The 18,061-nt window shown below is 40.6% G+C and overlaps 1 protein-coding gene across 1 annotated transcript in view; it reads right to left on the reverse strand.

The window, feature by feature from the left end:
* The window catches only part of ALK (ALK receptor tyrosine kinase), a gene marked incomplete at both ends in the record, with an annotated part of 320,185 nt that overhangs the window by 72,500 nt on the left and 229,624 nt on the right, over nt 1-18,061 (reverse strand). Inside the window, one exon of the mRNA XM_082481002.1 lies at nt 4,277-4,408. Coding sequence (XP_082337128.1) covers nt 4,277-4,408 — 132 coding nt within the window. The remainder of the gene's footprint in view (nt 1-4,276; nt 4,409-18,061) is intronic.

An 18,061-nucleotide genomic window follows, 5' to 3' on the forward strand; every position in this document is an offset into this window, starting at 1 on the left:
GAAATGAAGCATAAAAAGGGAAAATACTTTTCAACATAGTCAACAAAGAGTTATCCTGTAATGCCAGAAGGCTTTGCTGAGTTCAGAACTGCCATCTGTTAGAATTTGTTGCTAGAGGTACAGCTTTTGATCAAGAAAGCAGCAAGAGGATTAGTGTATGCAAGACAGGAACCTTAAGAGAGCACTGCATGGCAACAGGTTGCTACTTCATCATTTTGCTTGCAGGGAGACTCTGCTGGGCCGTATCTGTCACTAAGACATAAATGAATCCAGTGGTTTCTTCATGCATTTTTGCCTGGAAAGTACACTGGCCCCTGCAGAATTAATTATCTATGCTTTTATGGTCACTTGCTCATGTTATCACAAATTCAAACTTTATCGGTTCCTATTCTAGCTGCCATCTGGTCTTTTGACAGATGTGCGCGTGCACTCCTCCAACCACATAGCACAGCCTGAGTCACTCCTTTCACTAATCAGATACTAGTCTTCCTTATCTCACCTGGCAATGTGTTTAACATCTTTAAATATTCAATGAGGCAAAGAGTGAAAATTACCCTATAACCCAGTGGTTATGAGATTCATTTGAAGGATGGAGGACATTACTTTCAATCCCTATTCCAGGTAAAATTTATAAAATGTGGAAGAGCAACCTCAGGAGAGACTTGAGTAACCCTTTCTTCTGAACTAGACCAGAACTCCAGACCACAATCTTGGAAACTCTCTGTGGAAATAGGAAATACAGGTTCAAATTCACTTAGGCAGAAGAAAGAATCAGTCCTGGGTGAATCCTCTAAGTTCTGGGTCTCTAGATAATAAATATACTATCAGCACCTCCATTCTTTTTAATTCTTTTTTTTTTTTTTTTTTTTTTTTAATATGTCCATTACTTTCCTAACATGCTTAGACTGATTAACCAATATTTTCCCAGGCCGCATTTTTTTGGTGAATTTGAGACACAAAGTAAAATAATTTTGGACTAGCCAAAAGTATATGCACTTTGTTTTCAGTAAAACTTTTATTTTTGCCCAGATTTGCTGCCCTGCAACAAAAGATTACTGAACCAAAATCCAAGATATTGTTAACGAAAAAGAGAAGGACAAAGCTACTGAAACAAATTCTCCCTTTCTGTAAAGCAGAGCTCTGCCAATCCATATTAGTAAATAATTTGAGTTTTCATCTGTCTTGTACCATACCAGCTATATTACACGTATTATTATCATCTCCTACAATAAGAGGAAGTATGCTATTTTTTTGCAGTAAGTTAAAATCCATAAAAGCACGAATTTACTAGCAAAGACATAAGACAACCACTATCTGAAGTCTTAATGTGTCTGCAAAATATGCTTCTGCAAAGTAATTTCCAGTGTGGCATTTCCATCGATCTGTTAAATCTGTATGCCTGATCCCAAATCAACACAGTTCGGCATCTAATTCCACATCTGCCTCTTTGAAGCTGTCTTTTGCTCCTGCAAGTATATTTGATTATGACTCAAACAGCAACATGCTTTTCTCTAGGGGTCATCCCTCTCTGATTTTACACTCTCTACACAGACTAATTGGTTGCATGCAGAACAAGCACCATGACATTTCATTGGCCATTAATAAGTAAAGAGATGTTAACAAGCAGCTGGCGTTAGAGATATTTTTTTTTTTCAGCTAGGAAAGGAATAAAAATCAAATGAATAGGAAGAAAAAAAAATAAATCAGTACCTGCGCAGCTAAAGGACTGTGAAAGGAAAAATACCCCAACAGCTCCTTGAAGCCCAAAGATAGAAGCCTTTGATTAATGGAAATTTTAAAAGCTCCACCCTCAGTTTTGAGCATGGCTACGTCTTTTTCTGACAGCTCTTTTGTGCAAGCAGAAGCATTTGGGAAACCCCTTTCACTGCTTTATATATCTGAATCGCTTTTTGCCACACTTGCAAAAAGCTGACAAGATCCGTGTTGCTCAGGAGCAAAATGACAACTGAAATGCTGAAAGATGATGTATGTTTTGTGTTGGGCTGCCATGCAGATGTAACTGACATCTAAAACAGCACATCATTTCTGTTTTATATAAGAAGTCTTATGCCAATAATATTCAAAACAGCAAACAGGCAAAAGCAGAGAAATCAGCCACAGAACTGAGCAGGCTTGAGAGTGAATAAGCAGACATACCCACAACTTGAGCCCCTGCTAAGGCAAGCCACTTTTTTGTTGTTTGGGTGGAAGATGGTGCTTTTCAGGCCTTTTGGCTTGGCATAAGAACTCTCATTCCTAGTACCTGTGGTTGAAAACAAGCCGTGTGGTGGTCTTCTCAAGCTAGCTCTGCTAAACAGGCAGTTAAATATGTTCTGCGTTTTAGATTTTCTCATTTACATTGTCAGAACATTCTTTGCTGACACAACTGTAAGTGCTATACTGCTTTATGCAAATAGCTAAAGATGAATGCTGCACGGAGGGGGAAAAGGCAACTGAACCAACCTCTGCAGATAGCATATGTCAGAGAGGGATTGGTCACTTTACCAATTAGCTCATCATGGATACAGGGCGGCAACTAGGGGCAAAAGCAGAGACAGCCTCCTGATATGTGAATATGGACAAGACACCAGCCACAGGTACACCAATGTTTGAAAACAGCAGGTAAGCACGTTCCTCTAGGCCTGCCCCATCCTACGGTGGCATTCAGTTTGCATCCATGATTGGTACAACTCCACCTTGTGAGCTCTGCTGTTCCCACTTGTATAGACAGGACTACCCTCAGAAGGCAGAGCCATTTATAGCAGAAAGGCAACAGCGTATCTGGACATACAGTTGATGGTAAATAATATGCCTTCTCTACTTCCAATGAAATGAAAATGCATTCAACCTACTGATTATCATAATTTACTAGGTTGGTTTTTTTTTTGTACTGAAGTGTAGAACCCAATAGAAATAGCATTATGAGGTTTTAGAGCTCTGTTTTAAAGCTCTTAGGCAAAAAGGTTTCAATACTACTAATATGGAGGATTATTGGTGCCAAGGAGCTGCAAGTCTGCAGTGATGACACTGTTTCTCTGAAAGTGAATGTAATGTTCACTGAGTGTGTGTCGTTAATGAATATAATTTTAAATTGTAAAAACGTCTAACATGACAGAGAGGCGTATCATTCCAAGCTTTTAACTAGTTTACTAGATGATCCCAGATCAAACCACTGTTGTCCACACCTATAAAATCTGTTACTTTATTTGTTCGTTAGCAGCAAAGAACTGAAATTGCTTGAAGTTGTATGTTAAGTTTATGCTAGAAACAGCAAAGGTCTGTTAGTCTAGAGATCAACTACATCAACACAGCTTGTTTGAATTACCTAACCCAGATTCTACCCTGCTCTAACTGTTGTGTATGAAAGCTAAACTGAGATAATTGCCTCTTCTATTCCAAAGGCTTTTGCTGGTTCTGGTATTTTAGTCAGGGAACACATTTTTTACATATCAAATCAATGCAGCTCTGTTGACAAAAGCCATAGGCTAGATCAGCTGTAACACACACACTTTAAATCAGTAAATTATGAACCCTCAGTGATTATTTTTCTTGTTATATTTCTCCTGTGAATAACCACACGGCTGACAATCCACCACTCCTAACTATCTGTAGACTAGCAAAGGGGAAGACGCTGGAGGTAGAACATGCACAGGTATAGAAAAAGAGGTAAGGCATCTTCGAGACGGTTAAAGGAAGGTCCTAAAGTATCTACGTTATGCAGTACAATTACAAAGTATTCAGGCACAGCAAGTTTCAAAAACTCAGCCTGCTATCTATCTTCTGCTGTATTTTATTAGACTACTGACTGCTGAGGAGAGGATAGAAAACACGAGGAATTACAAAGACAGAGGAGTTGGTCAAAGAAAAGCTACTGGCTCTACTAATTTTTCATCTTAAAGTTGTCTCCTTCCCCTCCCTTCTGCCACATGCTGTGGTACAGTTTTGATTAAAAGCTCTAACAAACTATGCATTTCATAATTCTGTAAGGCATCTAGCTATTCAGGCTATACTTCCTTTGCATTTTTGATCAGGACTTTGAAAGAGATGAAGGCACTAAGAGCATCTTAAGAACATGCTGCAGAACTAATGCAGGTGAGTACAGGAACATGGTCCGCTCCAGGCAGACATCCAGAGAAACTGGATGTGTTAGGGAGGATACCGGTCTTTTGATAGCACTGAATTAGTCTATTAGTGCTAAAGTCTTAGGCATTAAAATTCAAAACAATCAATGCTTTTGGAAAAGGAGGATGCAGCCTGGGGGTTTGGATTTACTCACTGCACATATCTCCCTCATCTTCTCCCTTGGCGCAGTCCCTGATGAAGTCACATGCCTGCCCCAGTCTGATCGCTGTTCCATTCCAGCAGCTGAAGGAACCCTCCAGAGCCATTTTGGAGCCAGAAGCAGATCCTAGAGAAAAAGAAAACAAAACCCGCTTTGGATTACTGAATTGCCTTTGTCTCAACCAACAGGTCAGAGGGTCCTGGATAACACTGAAGGGGATAATACCTCATGAAATCTCCTCAAACCAATAATTACTTGATCAAGTAATTATTTTGTTTGACCTGTTTAATCTTGTCAAATATCCAATGGTCTACCTAACAGACAACTTCAGTTCCCCAGGCACGTCTGGTGTTTTAGCTTGGAAGGCATCTTTCACCCTTGAAAAGAGGGTTGAAATCCTGCAGCCTGCTCTGTGGTACTTCTCAAGAAGAACACAATACACATCATAGACTTTTAATTGTATGTGAATTTACTGCTAGACTGACAGTCCTAAAGACTGATATCCTCTCTGTCTAGCTCAGGAATAACATGGCTATACGGTCTGGAAAGAACACAAGCTTTCATCATGCCCTCCTGTCAACATGTATTACCTATGACTTGGATGTTTCACATCACATTCTCTCTGCAAGAGAGAAAACAGTCTGATTTCTGCTTGTAGTTTTCTTTCTTTTCTATACCCACTCCTGCTCTTGCATCCTGCACTCCCCTCCCCATGAGTCAGGGAGCCCACAGCAGACTACATCTACCAAGATACAAAAATCACTAATTCATTTTACCTATGCTAAGCAGCAAAAGGCAGCTAGCAACATGGGAAGGAGCCAACTCTTATGAAATGAGGTCACTGAACACTACAATTAGAGGCCAGTATCCCCTGAGTACTTGTCCCTTAGCACTGTCCTTTTCTGGAGGCACTTGATTCCCTTGACAACTGAGAAGTCAGAGATCATCCAGCCTGATGGGTATCATTTTCCTTACCATAGGAATTCTCTCATCCTGAGTCCTTTGATAGTGGCGAAGTGAGATACTTAAGACAAGGCCTTTTTTTTTTTTTTTTTCCTAAGAGACACATGCTCTAGATCAGCCACCTGAAGGAAGCAGGAATTAGTTCAGCAACATCCTACAGTCAGTATGCGTGGAGGAGGCTAAGCTCGAGAAGTGCCAGAGCCCCTTCCACAAAAATCTGGATGTAGATGCAATTCACTGAAACCTTCCTGACTGACTCTCTGCAGAGATGTGCTTCCAGTCACTTCTCCTAGAAGGCAAGCCTAGAAGTATGAAGAGGTCTGTGCTGTGAATTCTCCACTGCAACAACTCCTGCTCTGTCTCATATTAAATGGGTAAATGCTCAAGATTAAACCAAAGCCTCTGGGCAGAGTGAGCCATTGTTTGCCTAACTCATCCATGCTTGCTAAACAGCACAGCTACATCACATTCTCTGGTACTACAGGGAGTTGGGAATCACTGGTGATTCAATTAGATGTGCACTTGATACTTTTATTTATATTGCCTGCCAAAACTAAAAATTAATGAAGCATGTAGGAAAACAACCACTATTTCTCTTCAAGCTTATTTTATGGCGCAAATCAATTCAGCAGTGGGGGGAATACATGCCAAATCTTTTTAATAAAGGACCCTGGCTCCTGAAAAGGGTGCTCTGTGTTATTGTCAGCTCCATTTTTTTGACTGCCTTAGAGCAATCCTGGTTTGCCGCATACAAGCTGCACAGTGCCTTTGTATTTCAATCAGGGTCAAGGCATGACTACAGAGGAGAGCTTTGCAGAAAAAATAGACCAAGTAACTCAGAGCTGTTTGATGACAATTTCTGCAGGCCCCTTGGTAAGGGTTTAAGGCAATGAGAAGGTATCTCCCTTGGCTTTGCTGTGCTTCTTGCAAAAATGCACTCTTAGAGACACCACTGAGAGCCTTCCCTATGTCAGATGCAAAGCTCTTTGCACATCACAAGCCAGACACAGCAGGCTCAGGTCAGTGTGCAAACGGATGCTAGAAAGCTGTGAGAAGTGACTCTGGTAACTCAGTAGGTGATCCCTTCTCCTAGGGGTATGCCATGAAACCGTATGGCATTGTACTGCTGGAAGTACCACCTAAAGAAAAGTTAAGAGACACGGCCCAGAGCACTTCCATGTAGTAACATCATGACACTCTTAAAATTCTTCAAGTCTTACTCAAATTCAGAAGTACTTTTCCCCCTCTGAATTACTTCAGAGACGGTTTTGAACCCCACATCTATTCCCAGCTCTCATGTCCCCCTCAGTTTATTTGCAATCTTTTCAGCAGTGTCCCTGTTTTACCCCAGCAGCTGCTGGGATACAACATGCAAAGATTCAGAGGAGGGGTTATTGTAGGCAATGGAGTTGTTCTGCTTACTCAATTCATTATAATTTTGTAAAGGCACTCAATTTTCCAAGCACATGACTGCATTAATACTGGTTATAATGGAACCAAGGCATTCAAGAGCACCTACTGTCTTTCCCGGTGTCTTTGTTGCAGCCCAGGGGCACAAATTTCCTGAAGTCAACTGACTGTAGTATTTAAAAGACATCAGGTGCAACTAGACATCAAGCAATTCCAGGAGCTTTTCCTCCAAAACAAAGCAGCAGATTTGCATGCTCATTCATCTCTGCAGAGTTGGGGCCCAAATTAGCTCAGATTTGCATTAGACGCGTATATACATGCTCCTTGTATAGGTTAGAGAACAGAAATAGCAAAACTGCAACCCAGGGAATGGCTGGGCTCTGAGACAGTGCATGATTTATTCCTGCCTCCTTTTTGCATGCTGACTGTGTGCACAAAGGCAAAATTAATTGGATAAAGGAGATTATTAACTAGTAAAACAAACAGATAACCAAAAAAAGCTCAAATACAAATGACCCTTTAATGGGCCACTTGATGCAGATGTTTGCATCCAAGCTCAAGGAAATTTAATTTTTAATTAAAATATTTTATAACAAAAATAGACATTTCATCTTTTCATTTCCCAGCCCAAATCGCTCCTGGCAAGGTGAGCCAGAATGACCTAGATCAAGTGGCCTCAACTCACACACAGAAGATGGGTGAGGAAAGGAAAATGAATGGTACCAAATAAGTATCAAAGTAAAATTTGTGGGAGACATCCTTTATATTTACAGCAGTGTTTATGTAGCCAGTGGCATTCATAAATTATAGCAGTCATTAAGCTGTACCACGGCTGGCTTGGAGTCTTATAAATCATTATTTAAACAGCAACATTAAACAAATGGCATTTCAGGCTCTAAATTGAAAGGAGAAACAAACAACTCCTTGGGGAACAAGTGCTGACTTTGTACCTCACAGGTACTGCTTCTGAACATAGTCCAGCCTTGGCAGTGTTCAAATCCAGTACCAGACCTCGGACACAAACGACAGCCCGGGCTCTTGACTGCCCATGCTTTTGGACTTGGTTTCCATGTAGCAGATCAGCATGAAAGGGAAAAATCATGTGGCTTAGCCTAATGCAGCATAAGCTATTTACTGCTCAGACTGTGGGGCCAAAGGAGATGTATTTCACTCCTCAGCAGACTTTCTCCAACTTGGGTTGCCTCTTCTCTCCTCCCCCCTCCCTTGATCAGCAGAGAAACGAAGTGCCTTGGCAAGTTCTGGTGAATCATTCTTTGAGGAACGTAGCCAGAGAGTTCAACTTACTGCCACCACACTCGTCCAGGTGGGACAGAAGACTGAAATTCTTTCAGGCATTCACAAAGATACCCCTTATCTTGCAAACTGGCTATGCTGCTAATTATCACGCAGGATTAATCAAGCTGAACATAATTATACCTTCATGTGTTACATTCAACTTCAAGCTGTAATTTTTAACGCTACCAAAAGCTTTTGGGACCAACACAGTCAGGTAAAGTCCCCCCATTCAGCACACATTAAAACGAGAGAGCTTAGTAGGACAGTACTTGGTTGTTAAAAACCCTGTCATCTGTACTCTGCAAAAGAAGATGAACAGAAATTGCAAACATCCAGGATGAATGTGCACCCTTGTGCATGTTTTACCAAAAAGCAGGTGCTCTCTGGGCTGTCCCTGAGGAGTCTGGTTGGACACAACTGAATTGACTCCAACGGTCCTTGGGGCAGAACCCTGCATGCACACAAGGTGAAAAACTACCGTTTTTAATTGCATATATGTACTAAGAAATACCTACCCACGGAAATCCACCGTGCTTATCTCATCATATGTGCTACCCTTCAAAAAAGAGAAACTTTGCTATTACTTAATTATATCTCTTAAAAAAATATTTTCTAATGGGCTAGCGCTGCAGTCTAACATTTCTCCACTAAATGCCACTGAAAATCATGGATTGTGCAACCTCAAATGCTTATCTGTCACAAATATTTGTCATTAACTTCTCAATTTCATCTGCTCCTCCTCTGGTTTAAGTTCAAGGCCTTGACTCAGAGATATTTTAAAAGGGAGTACTTGGGGGATTTTATAGGTTGTGCAGAACAAAGAAAAGCTGCTGTCTAGCTGTAAAAGGATAGTGAGAATGCTGGGGAGTTTCTGATTATTGATTTTTCTATGACTCGCCATTTCTGACGGGCACATCATTTCTTCACTCCAACCCTTCAGCCTTACAGCAGCGCTGACATTTGAAGGCTGATGGCTCACTTGGCATTGAGGATAGCCATATCCCAGGACAAAGTAAATTTTCTATTGATATGAGTCATTAACACCTGTGCTTCCCTTCATTAGAGAAGTTGGAAAGCGTGCAATAAAGGTGGTAGGAAAGTGAAAGAAGAGAAAGATGAGTTCATGTTTAGGGGAACTGAAGCCATCCTTGGCAAATGGCCATTGAACTCCAACGTGATTTAGGGCAGATCACATAAACCAAAACTTTCGCAGCAAGCTACACTGCCCTCATTTTCCAGGCACCCACCCCAGGACACCTGTACTCAGATCAGCAGAGAAGCCAAGCGGTCGCAGCTGCAAATGAGACCAATGAGAGAGACACTTGGAAAACACAATGTCCTCAAAAAACACTTTGAAAAAAGATTGACTCCAGGTTTCTCACAACAGGCAGCCAAAATTAGTCAACACTTCATAATTTCTGGCTTTAATCTTTGTAACAGCATCATTACTGTTTCTGTCAGTGCCTAAGGATGCAAGTGAAGCCACATTTGTAGGAGGCAGCAATCTCTTTTTATTAGACTGCCTGATACAGGCAGAAAAAGCAGACCATGTCTGTATATGCCTGAAAGCTTGCCCATTTTTCCAGTTATATAAATTGGCTTTCATCTTTATATTTCACTTCCTACATGTAAAATGGGAATAAACTCATCATAAGAGCTCTGTGATTTGTAAGGAACCAAGATATTATGATAACGAAGCCACGAAAGAAATGATAAGGAAATTATTTACCCTGTCTTCACAGTGCAGTTTGAAGAAGTTACGGCATAAAATTAACAGGGCCATATATTGGATGAAGGCAGGCCAGTGGCTAGTAGGACAGGCATCCCCTGCCCTGTGTGCTAAGGGAGGAGCTCTCCCACAGCAAGCTACTCCAAGGTGGGAAATCTTGTTCATTAGAGCCATGTAGGAACAGAATTTTGATTTCACAGAAAATGTCAACATTTCAAAACGTACCTAACCATAAAATAAAAATGCCAAAATTCCTCACAGAACAAAAATTTCAAAACCAGTCAGCATTGAAAATACTGACTTAAGAAGTTTCAACACGCAACTAAATATTGTCATAAACCCAAGAAATGTGAAAACATTCGAATTCAAACAAAGATAAAACGTTGGGCGGGAAACTCAAGTAGAAACTTACTGTTTTGGAACTCACTCATGCCACTAATTCAGCCAGTTCAGTTCTAACATGCTCTCTCTCTCTGCTGTTGCCGCTTCAATGTAGGGAAGTTATGCTTAGTATACACATTTTAAAATGCCTGTTCCTTCAGCCTTGCCTAATGCCAGTATGATTGCTTACACCGAAGAAAGCTTCATAGCACATGTGAGGAGCTGGCACTTGCCCACTGCCACGTTTCTGTAGCATGAACCTTCTACAGAGCCATACAGCATTCAGACTCGCCAGGCCCTCCCTGTTCTCTTGGAAATGCTTCTGACCAGGTCTAGTTACTTTTACTTTTCCTGTCTTTTGACTGAATGACTTCCCAACGTTAACGTTGGTGTGATGCAGCATTCCTGGATTTTTACAGTAACAACTAGCTTCCTTAAAACTATAATGAAATAAGAATGTGGAATAAGAATGTTCGCTACATTTCACACTTTCTCTATTTTCAATTAGGGAAGTTGACTGAGGATCTAATATTTATCTTCATAGCTCCTGAGACAGCAAATAATTGCTGAGCACAATAAATGACACGATAATGTTTTTCCCTATTAATCTTGCACAAAATCTAGCTGCTTTTTTGTTTTTGTTCAGGCTCACAGTAACACAAATTTTTTTCCTGTGATTTGCTTACTGATCAATAAGCAGCTCCAACAGCACAACCAAACATTAACTGTAAGGAAGTAAACAGCAGCAGCAGCAAATTTTATAAAGGAAGTACGATTTGCCAGCATGTGTTGGTACCTACATATTCTGGGGTATTTACAAAATGGAAAAGGGCCAAAAGAGGCAGAAAATTAATACTTTTTCCTGAATATCTGTGACACACTATGTTTACATAGTTACTGGATTTTTTAAAATTAAATTTAGTCCAGTATATCTTTAGGTTTTCATCCCTAAATATGAACATCCTGATTTAGAACAAAATAATGGGATAGAATCATTTTGTTAAAATCCCCAAACTCATTTCTTTTGGTTGCTTTTTGTTGCCCTTGTTTCAATATCAGACTGCATTTGCTATTTGATTCCCTTTTCTCCTAGGTACCATTGCATCTTTGTGAGATTAAAAAACCCAACAAAACAAACAACTCCCCACCTCTGTTCTCATACCTCTCCTAAAAGCAGTGATTACTGTATTTGTAACAGTAAGCAACTGGTTAAAAAAAAGACCAAACAACCTTTTCTGTACTCTTTTGTGAATTTTTCAAAATACAAACCTTGGACAGGGAAAATAAGAAGGTCCAACTTCTATTATTAGCTCTGCCATTCCCATCAGACCTCTCCATGTCTGAACAGGCTTGGAGACTAGCTCTTATCAGCCAGCAACCTTACCCGCGGGAAACACCGGCCAGACTGATTGCTAGCTCACTGGAAGATGAATGCTGCTTGCCACATGCGGCGGATGCCGACAAAATCATGAGGTGGTTCAGATATCTAAGCTTATTTATAGACAACAGGAGCAGATTTAACACGGGCCCAACATCAGACATGGAACTGAATATGAAATAAAAAACCAAGGTTACTGGAGACAGGTCATGAAAACAGCGCTTCCAAACTTCATGTGTGCTTTTTTTGGGTATTTAGGAAATACATGTAATTTGTCACATTTTGCTTCCTAGAAGGCTGGGTTCAAATCCACTTTCAATTACTCAAACAAATTTTATCTTTGCCTGTTCAGGCTCCCCAATTCCAAGCACAACCAACATTGCCACTACGCATAGCGGATTTTTTTTATTTCCATTCTTATTTCTTAAAAATGCACATCAAGAGAAACGTCACTAACATTTTAAAGATGAGGAAACTAAGGCACACACCAACCAACTTCAAATAATGAAATGAGACTGTAAATTGCCCAAACCAGACTAACTCTCTGACTGCTATTCCAACCTCTAACAGTTGGACTGAAGTTGACTGGATCCACGAAAAAAGCCACGGAAAGGAAAGAATGGAGACAATTGCTTGGCTCATCAAGAGCTGATTCCATGCAGGTCAGATATAACCTCTCTCTGAACCCTGAAATAGTAGCATCCCGGTGATCTCTTAGTCAGGCACTTTTAGCACTGCCAAACCAGCCAGAGGTACATTTGTATGCCTTGTCATGAAAAACACAAATAGAGGTATGACACTTAATTGTATTCAAACATCATTTTAGATAGGAATCATATTTTTCTTTTCTAAAGTGCAATTCTGCTTCTATAACTGTTTAAAGCAGTATCTCTTTAGCTGTCAGCAGTATTAAATTAAGGTTTATGGCCTTACTGCAGATCAGTTGCTGGGGGAGATGGGCAGAATATCACAAATCAGCACAATCAGGAAGGAGCATGCGTATGTGGTCCCTTTCAGCAGGGTGCATCCTCACATCCCAGCCAAATGCTTTACTGTGCAAAGCAGTGGCCCCACAGTGGAAGAGCAATACTTGTTCCACGCAGAATCAGAAGCTTGACGGGGAAGAAAGTTTCATGTCATTCCCCTCTCCACTGTGCCAACCTCTGCGAAACTGCAGTTGTGTAAGCACAACAAATTGTTGTCAAGGAGCTGATTTCCACTCTGAAAACTGAGCAACAATACCTCAAAAACTCAAAGCATAAGCAAAATGAAACTGCACATGAGCACTTCCTGCAAGGGAGAGCAATAGTATTGGTGACACATAACAGGTTTGCCACTAGAAGGGACTTAATGTGGATAGAGGCTACCCAGCTTTCAGTTCTAGCGAAGCAAAAGGAGACACTGTGGTGTTCCCCTACCTCCCTGAACATCACTATGTTGGTGGATGCTATGACTCACTGGTGACTCTTCCAGCTGAATGCACTGAAAATTGCCTACATCTCAGTGCTTTGAAGCCAGTCCAAAGGGATGGAGAAGTAGCAGTTCTTTGCTTATGTATTAGGCTGTGCTTCAGGCCTTGCTACACTTGAATTAAATTATCCCAGGAGCAAAGCTGCTGAAGGTCAACAGCACTCAACATCAAAAAAGGACTGGAGAAGGACTCCTTCCTGGAATCCCTGTCTCTGCCAGAGGATCTCTGCTACCCCTTGAACATGTGGAAGATGTATGAATTGGTAATGTTTACAGAAAAAAATCAGATGTCAGCAAAGAACACAGTCATTACCTCTGTGTAAGCCAAGGTATGCACTGAAGGTATTAGGGAAAAAACACAAGAAGGGATGACATTACAATTCCTAGACAACCACCCAGGTTTCAGGCAGTCTTTCTACTGTCTTGTGGCATGCTAAAAGACACTTTGGTTAATGCTTTCCATGCAAGATCTCTTTCCCAAACGCATACTGAGTTGCAGAGAGAATTATAAGAGTTGACCAGTATCATTACTCAGACTTACCATGCCCTGAGGATGAAATGCCTGTGGGTTGCTAGCCACAGTAGAATAGCTAGACAAATGTCAAATAATATTAAAATGGCTTTTTCATTATTTTTAGTACTGTGATAGGAATCTTATTAAAACATTTACTATATGTAAAGACAGATCAAGGAAATGGAACGTCTTGCATCTCTATGATTCTAGGTTGTCTTTAATTTCTTTACCCTTCAATGAGTAGACTGTGCAATCAAACTCTCAGATTTTACAAAATTACTTAGAACTGACAGTCATTTCTTTCACAGTTCTCATCTTCAAATTTGGCAACGTAAAGTGTATGACAACCCAAAATATTCCTTTATATCCACTTTGACAATAGACTTTCTGCTGAGTGCAAACTCCCCTTCAAGGTTCTTCCAATCCCTCTTCCCCTCATTTTGCTAACTGATTCGGTTGGCCATTAATTAATTTCCTAACGATTGTCAGCCATAGTATCAAATTCTTACAAATTTGCTACTGCTGTTATTATGTATAACGCTCCTCCCAGCTGGGTAGGTTTCAGCAAAGCGTAACACCTTGTTGACTCCAGATAAATCTATTTATACAATGCAAATGTACCTCTTCCTGGCAGACAAATCCTTTATAAATGCAAAACGATTCATTACACAAAATACAGAAGTAGGAGGACATACAGCTTAAAGCTCATTCTTCATCAAGACCAAGGAAACATAAACACTTGGGTACAAAACAAGTAATAAAAAGAGAATATGAAACAGGGGTTGCTAGCTCCACTGCAAAGTAAATAGGGTTAGTCTGGTTTTGTAGCAAACAGGGGTAGTACGTTAACCATGAATAATTATGGGGAAGTCCAGAAGGAGGAGCACAGCACACGGAAATGACATACAGAACCCAACCCAGCCATACATGCATAGTATTCTGACTGATTTGGAATCAAAAAAACAATTAGCCATATAAGCAACTAAAAAAAGAAAAATATAAACAAATTTCAGGAAATAATGACATTCTGTATACTCTCCACCAAAGATCTACTGGGCTGTGGTAAAGTTTCAAAGGAGATTTTGGAAAAAAACCATCTGTTTAGGAGAGGTTACAGTTAACAAGCTGTATTGGACAGGACTCGCTTGACAGCACAAACTGCACAAACACTGAATAATAAAAATGAACCATCAAACTATCTTTTGGCCATAAAATAGACCAGGGGAGAGGTAGAAGGTACTTTACGTTTACATGTGTCCAAACTTAGTCTTGAAGCATCAATTTTAAAGACCAAATAATGATTAACATTAATTTTCATATGCATTTCATCAAGCCTTCTCTTTGAGCATCGGCCATCTTGGGGAGATCAGCCATCTTAGGGAACACAAACTGTTCCTGTTTTTTACTATGATCCACTGGTTGCTCTGTACTTGTACTCCTATTCATCCTAAGCTGCTCATGGTCCTCTCCATGGTATAGTTAAGTTATACTAAGTGCAAAGGTGTTAGATACCCGCTATATATTTTTTTCAGAAAAAGAACAGTTAAAATACCTGACTTCCAACCCTCCCAGGGCTTTAACTTAATGGGATGTGGATGCAGTTCACCAGCTGCAATGAAGGTCACCGGCCAACTACTCACATCACTGCAGTACCTCAAAGCCCAGGGTGCACAGGGAATCTACATTCAGAAAGTTTGGTGAAATACTATCAACAAAATGAACGGCCCTGGAATTTGTACTTAAACCAGGAAAAAATTACTTGCCTCCTTTTCCAGGATTTCTTGAGAAACAGCAGTAGGACTCTTAGCAGCAGTAGTTACAGTAAAGGTTCTCAACTCTTCTTTGACTACGCCCTTCCTTTCCATCCCACAGGTAATTATGGCTGCTTTGTAGTGAGCAATATAATTTTAAACAGTCAGTCAATGAGGTATCACAAAGATTATAAAAGTGCCTAATATGGTTAAAATCAAGGATCCACCGTGCCACAGGTGGTAAGATAATCAGAATGCTCAGAGGCCTCTGCGTCTATGGCAGCCAGGTTTTTATGGGCAACAGCCACCGCATTCTCTGGAAGGTTTTCAGCAGAACAGTAGGACAGCTAAGGAAACTAAGACCGGGCAAAGACAGGGTGGCAAATGCAAATTATAGCCCCCGTGGGAATGAAGCAGTTTCAGCACAGGCAGTAGAAGTTCCAGTTTTCCCCACGCTGTGAGAACTCACTATGTTCATTTTACCTCCCGCTCCTGTTCAGTCCAGTGACAATCCTGCTGGGAAGGTCTCTGGACAGCTTTGTTTGTCTCTGCTAGCGAAAAACAGAAGTGAAAGGTATCTCACTGCAGTCATTAGGCCTCTTCCAGGTAGACCATGACTAAGTTACCAGCTCATCCAGGGTATTTTCGGAAATAAAAAGCCTGGCATCCTTTTCCCAATTCCCAACAAAAAGAAGAAAGAATTAAATGACCAAGGACTGAGCACAAAACAGCCAAAACACAGCAGCCCAGCATAATTTTCTGAGATACTTCAAACCAGCACTCCATTTGTGTGTGCAGGGGCCTTGAATTGCTAGCAAGCCACTTTCATAAATGCTGCCTATCAAATAAGGAATCTGACGGTTAGGATTTCCAAACTGGCTCTTATGCTGTGACCTTGGATAAGTCTCTTCACTTCTTCAAGCTTCCAGCTCGCTGCCCGTGACAGAAAGAAATAACACTTTGTGGGGAATATGTGGTCTCACTATTGTTTAGAACTAGTACGATGTGACTAGCATATTTTTGTTTCCACACACACAAAAAAATCTCATTTTTAAGACCTATCTAAAATGAAAATGTCCCCTGCAGAAGAAAAATGTTTGTCCAGCGTTACTCCAAAAGATTTTATTTGACCCAAAATAAAATAATGGTTAGCTCAAGGAAACTTGTTATTGTTCAAAGTTTATTTCATTTCAGGTATTTCATCCTTCCTTTATGCCTTTTAACATAGTTTCAAATAAACAACCTGAAGTCCAGGGAAAAGCTGTTAAAATTCAGTTTCCTCTCTTACTTTTTTTTTTTTTTTGGTCAAAACACTTACTTACTAAGTTTGACCAGAATTTTGAATAGCTTTATCCCACCAAGTTGCATTTTTAACAAACCTAGAACAAAAATGGAGATGCTGCTTACGCTTGTGTAATACATGGAGGCTCTCAAGTGAAAGGCTATAGTGAGTGTGTCACTAAATGCTAATCACAAGCACAGAGGATGACAGAATCACTTGAGTCATTACCACATGCTAATGCAGCATCTGTCTGATGAAGCCCTGGGCCATTTCAGCTTGGTCCTATCCCCTGAAATCTACTCACTCAGACAGTGGTCCAAAGAGCCAATCTTTTACCATGTTAGCACTGACAGGACCGACAACATTCTCTCTATTTGGCATGTATTAAAACATGCAAATATTAGCAAAACACAGATTAAACTGAGGGAACCTCACATTTGGAGAGTAGTGAAAAACAACCATGAAGCCTGCACCACTTCACATGAGCACTACGGAGGCATTACGCTGCTATTGCTTTCTCAGCGAGCAGCAGCATGGAAATCAGTTAATGTAAACTCAACATCAAAAATTTCACTGACAATTAAGATGACAGATTAAACTGATCTACATGCAATCTGCAAGCTGATTTGGCATTCACTGATTAATGCAGTAAATGAGATACTAACTTCTCGCATGCAATGTTATAAATCACTACCTTCATTCAGCAACGTATATGTGGTGTCAAACAATTTTTGAAGCTGTGCGAGTTACTAAATTTTCCATAGGTAAAGCACTGAGTATCTATTACAGTTTTAGGATGAGATTATGAACAGAGACTTTCATTTTCTGACCAAAATTACTTCCAGACTTTGTCACTGGATTACTTGATGCTATTATAACTGCTCAGATTCCCAAAATTCAACTGGAAATTGCTTTTCATTGTAGTGGAAAATAGCAATAGAAACATACCAGCACCAAGTCTGGACCCAAGCCTCTTTTTAGCGTACGTGCATTTGAAGGGGGAGAGATGCTTTACAAACATGATTTATTTCTCAAAAAAGATGCTTTCAAGAAATGCCCATCTCCGAGTTCTGCTGATACTCAATACAACATAGATCTGCTGCTTGAAGAAACTGCAGCAAGCAATGCCAGAGAAGGGCCCTGAGATCTGTTCCAAGTATATGGCCCAACTACTGCAAAAAAAGCAGAGTCCCTCTCTTACGCTTTTCTATGGACGTTACTCTCCATGAGTCAACAGACCCCAAGTACTTTCAACTATACAGTCACAAATTCACAAGGTGAAGGTATTCCCCTCCACAAATCCCAGGCACTGCAAGGCTCTAGCCTCAGCAACAACACTGCAGCTCATGGTTGTCAACACCGATGATTTAAACTGGACTGTAATGAGATCCTGGAGTTATTTGTAGCTGTGGTACAGGTAAGTCCCTTTGGTTGCAGGCAGACATCCCCCCCTCCAGCTGCACTGGCAAGAGAGGTTATTGCTTCCATCTGTTCAGGACCACTTTCCCTGATCCGCTGATGAAGCAGCATGTGCAAGTGCTCCCTAATTTATTTCAGGCAAAGTCAGACAGGTGAGACCAGAACAACAGTTCTTACCTACTCAAG

This window comes from Vanellus vanellus, assembly GCF_965231255.1.
Source record: "Vanellus vanellus genome assembly, chromosome: 3".
In the NCBI taxonomy this organism is placed as follows: domain Eukaryota; kingdom Metazoa; phylum Chordata; class Aves; order Charadriiformes; family Charadriidae; genus Vanellus; species Vanellus vanellus.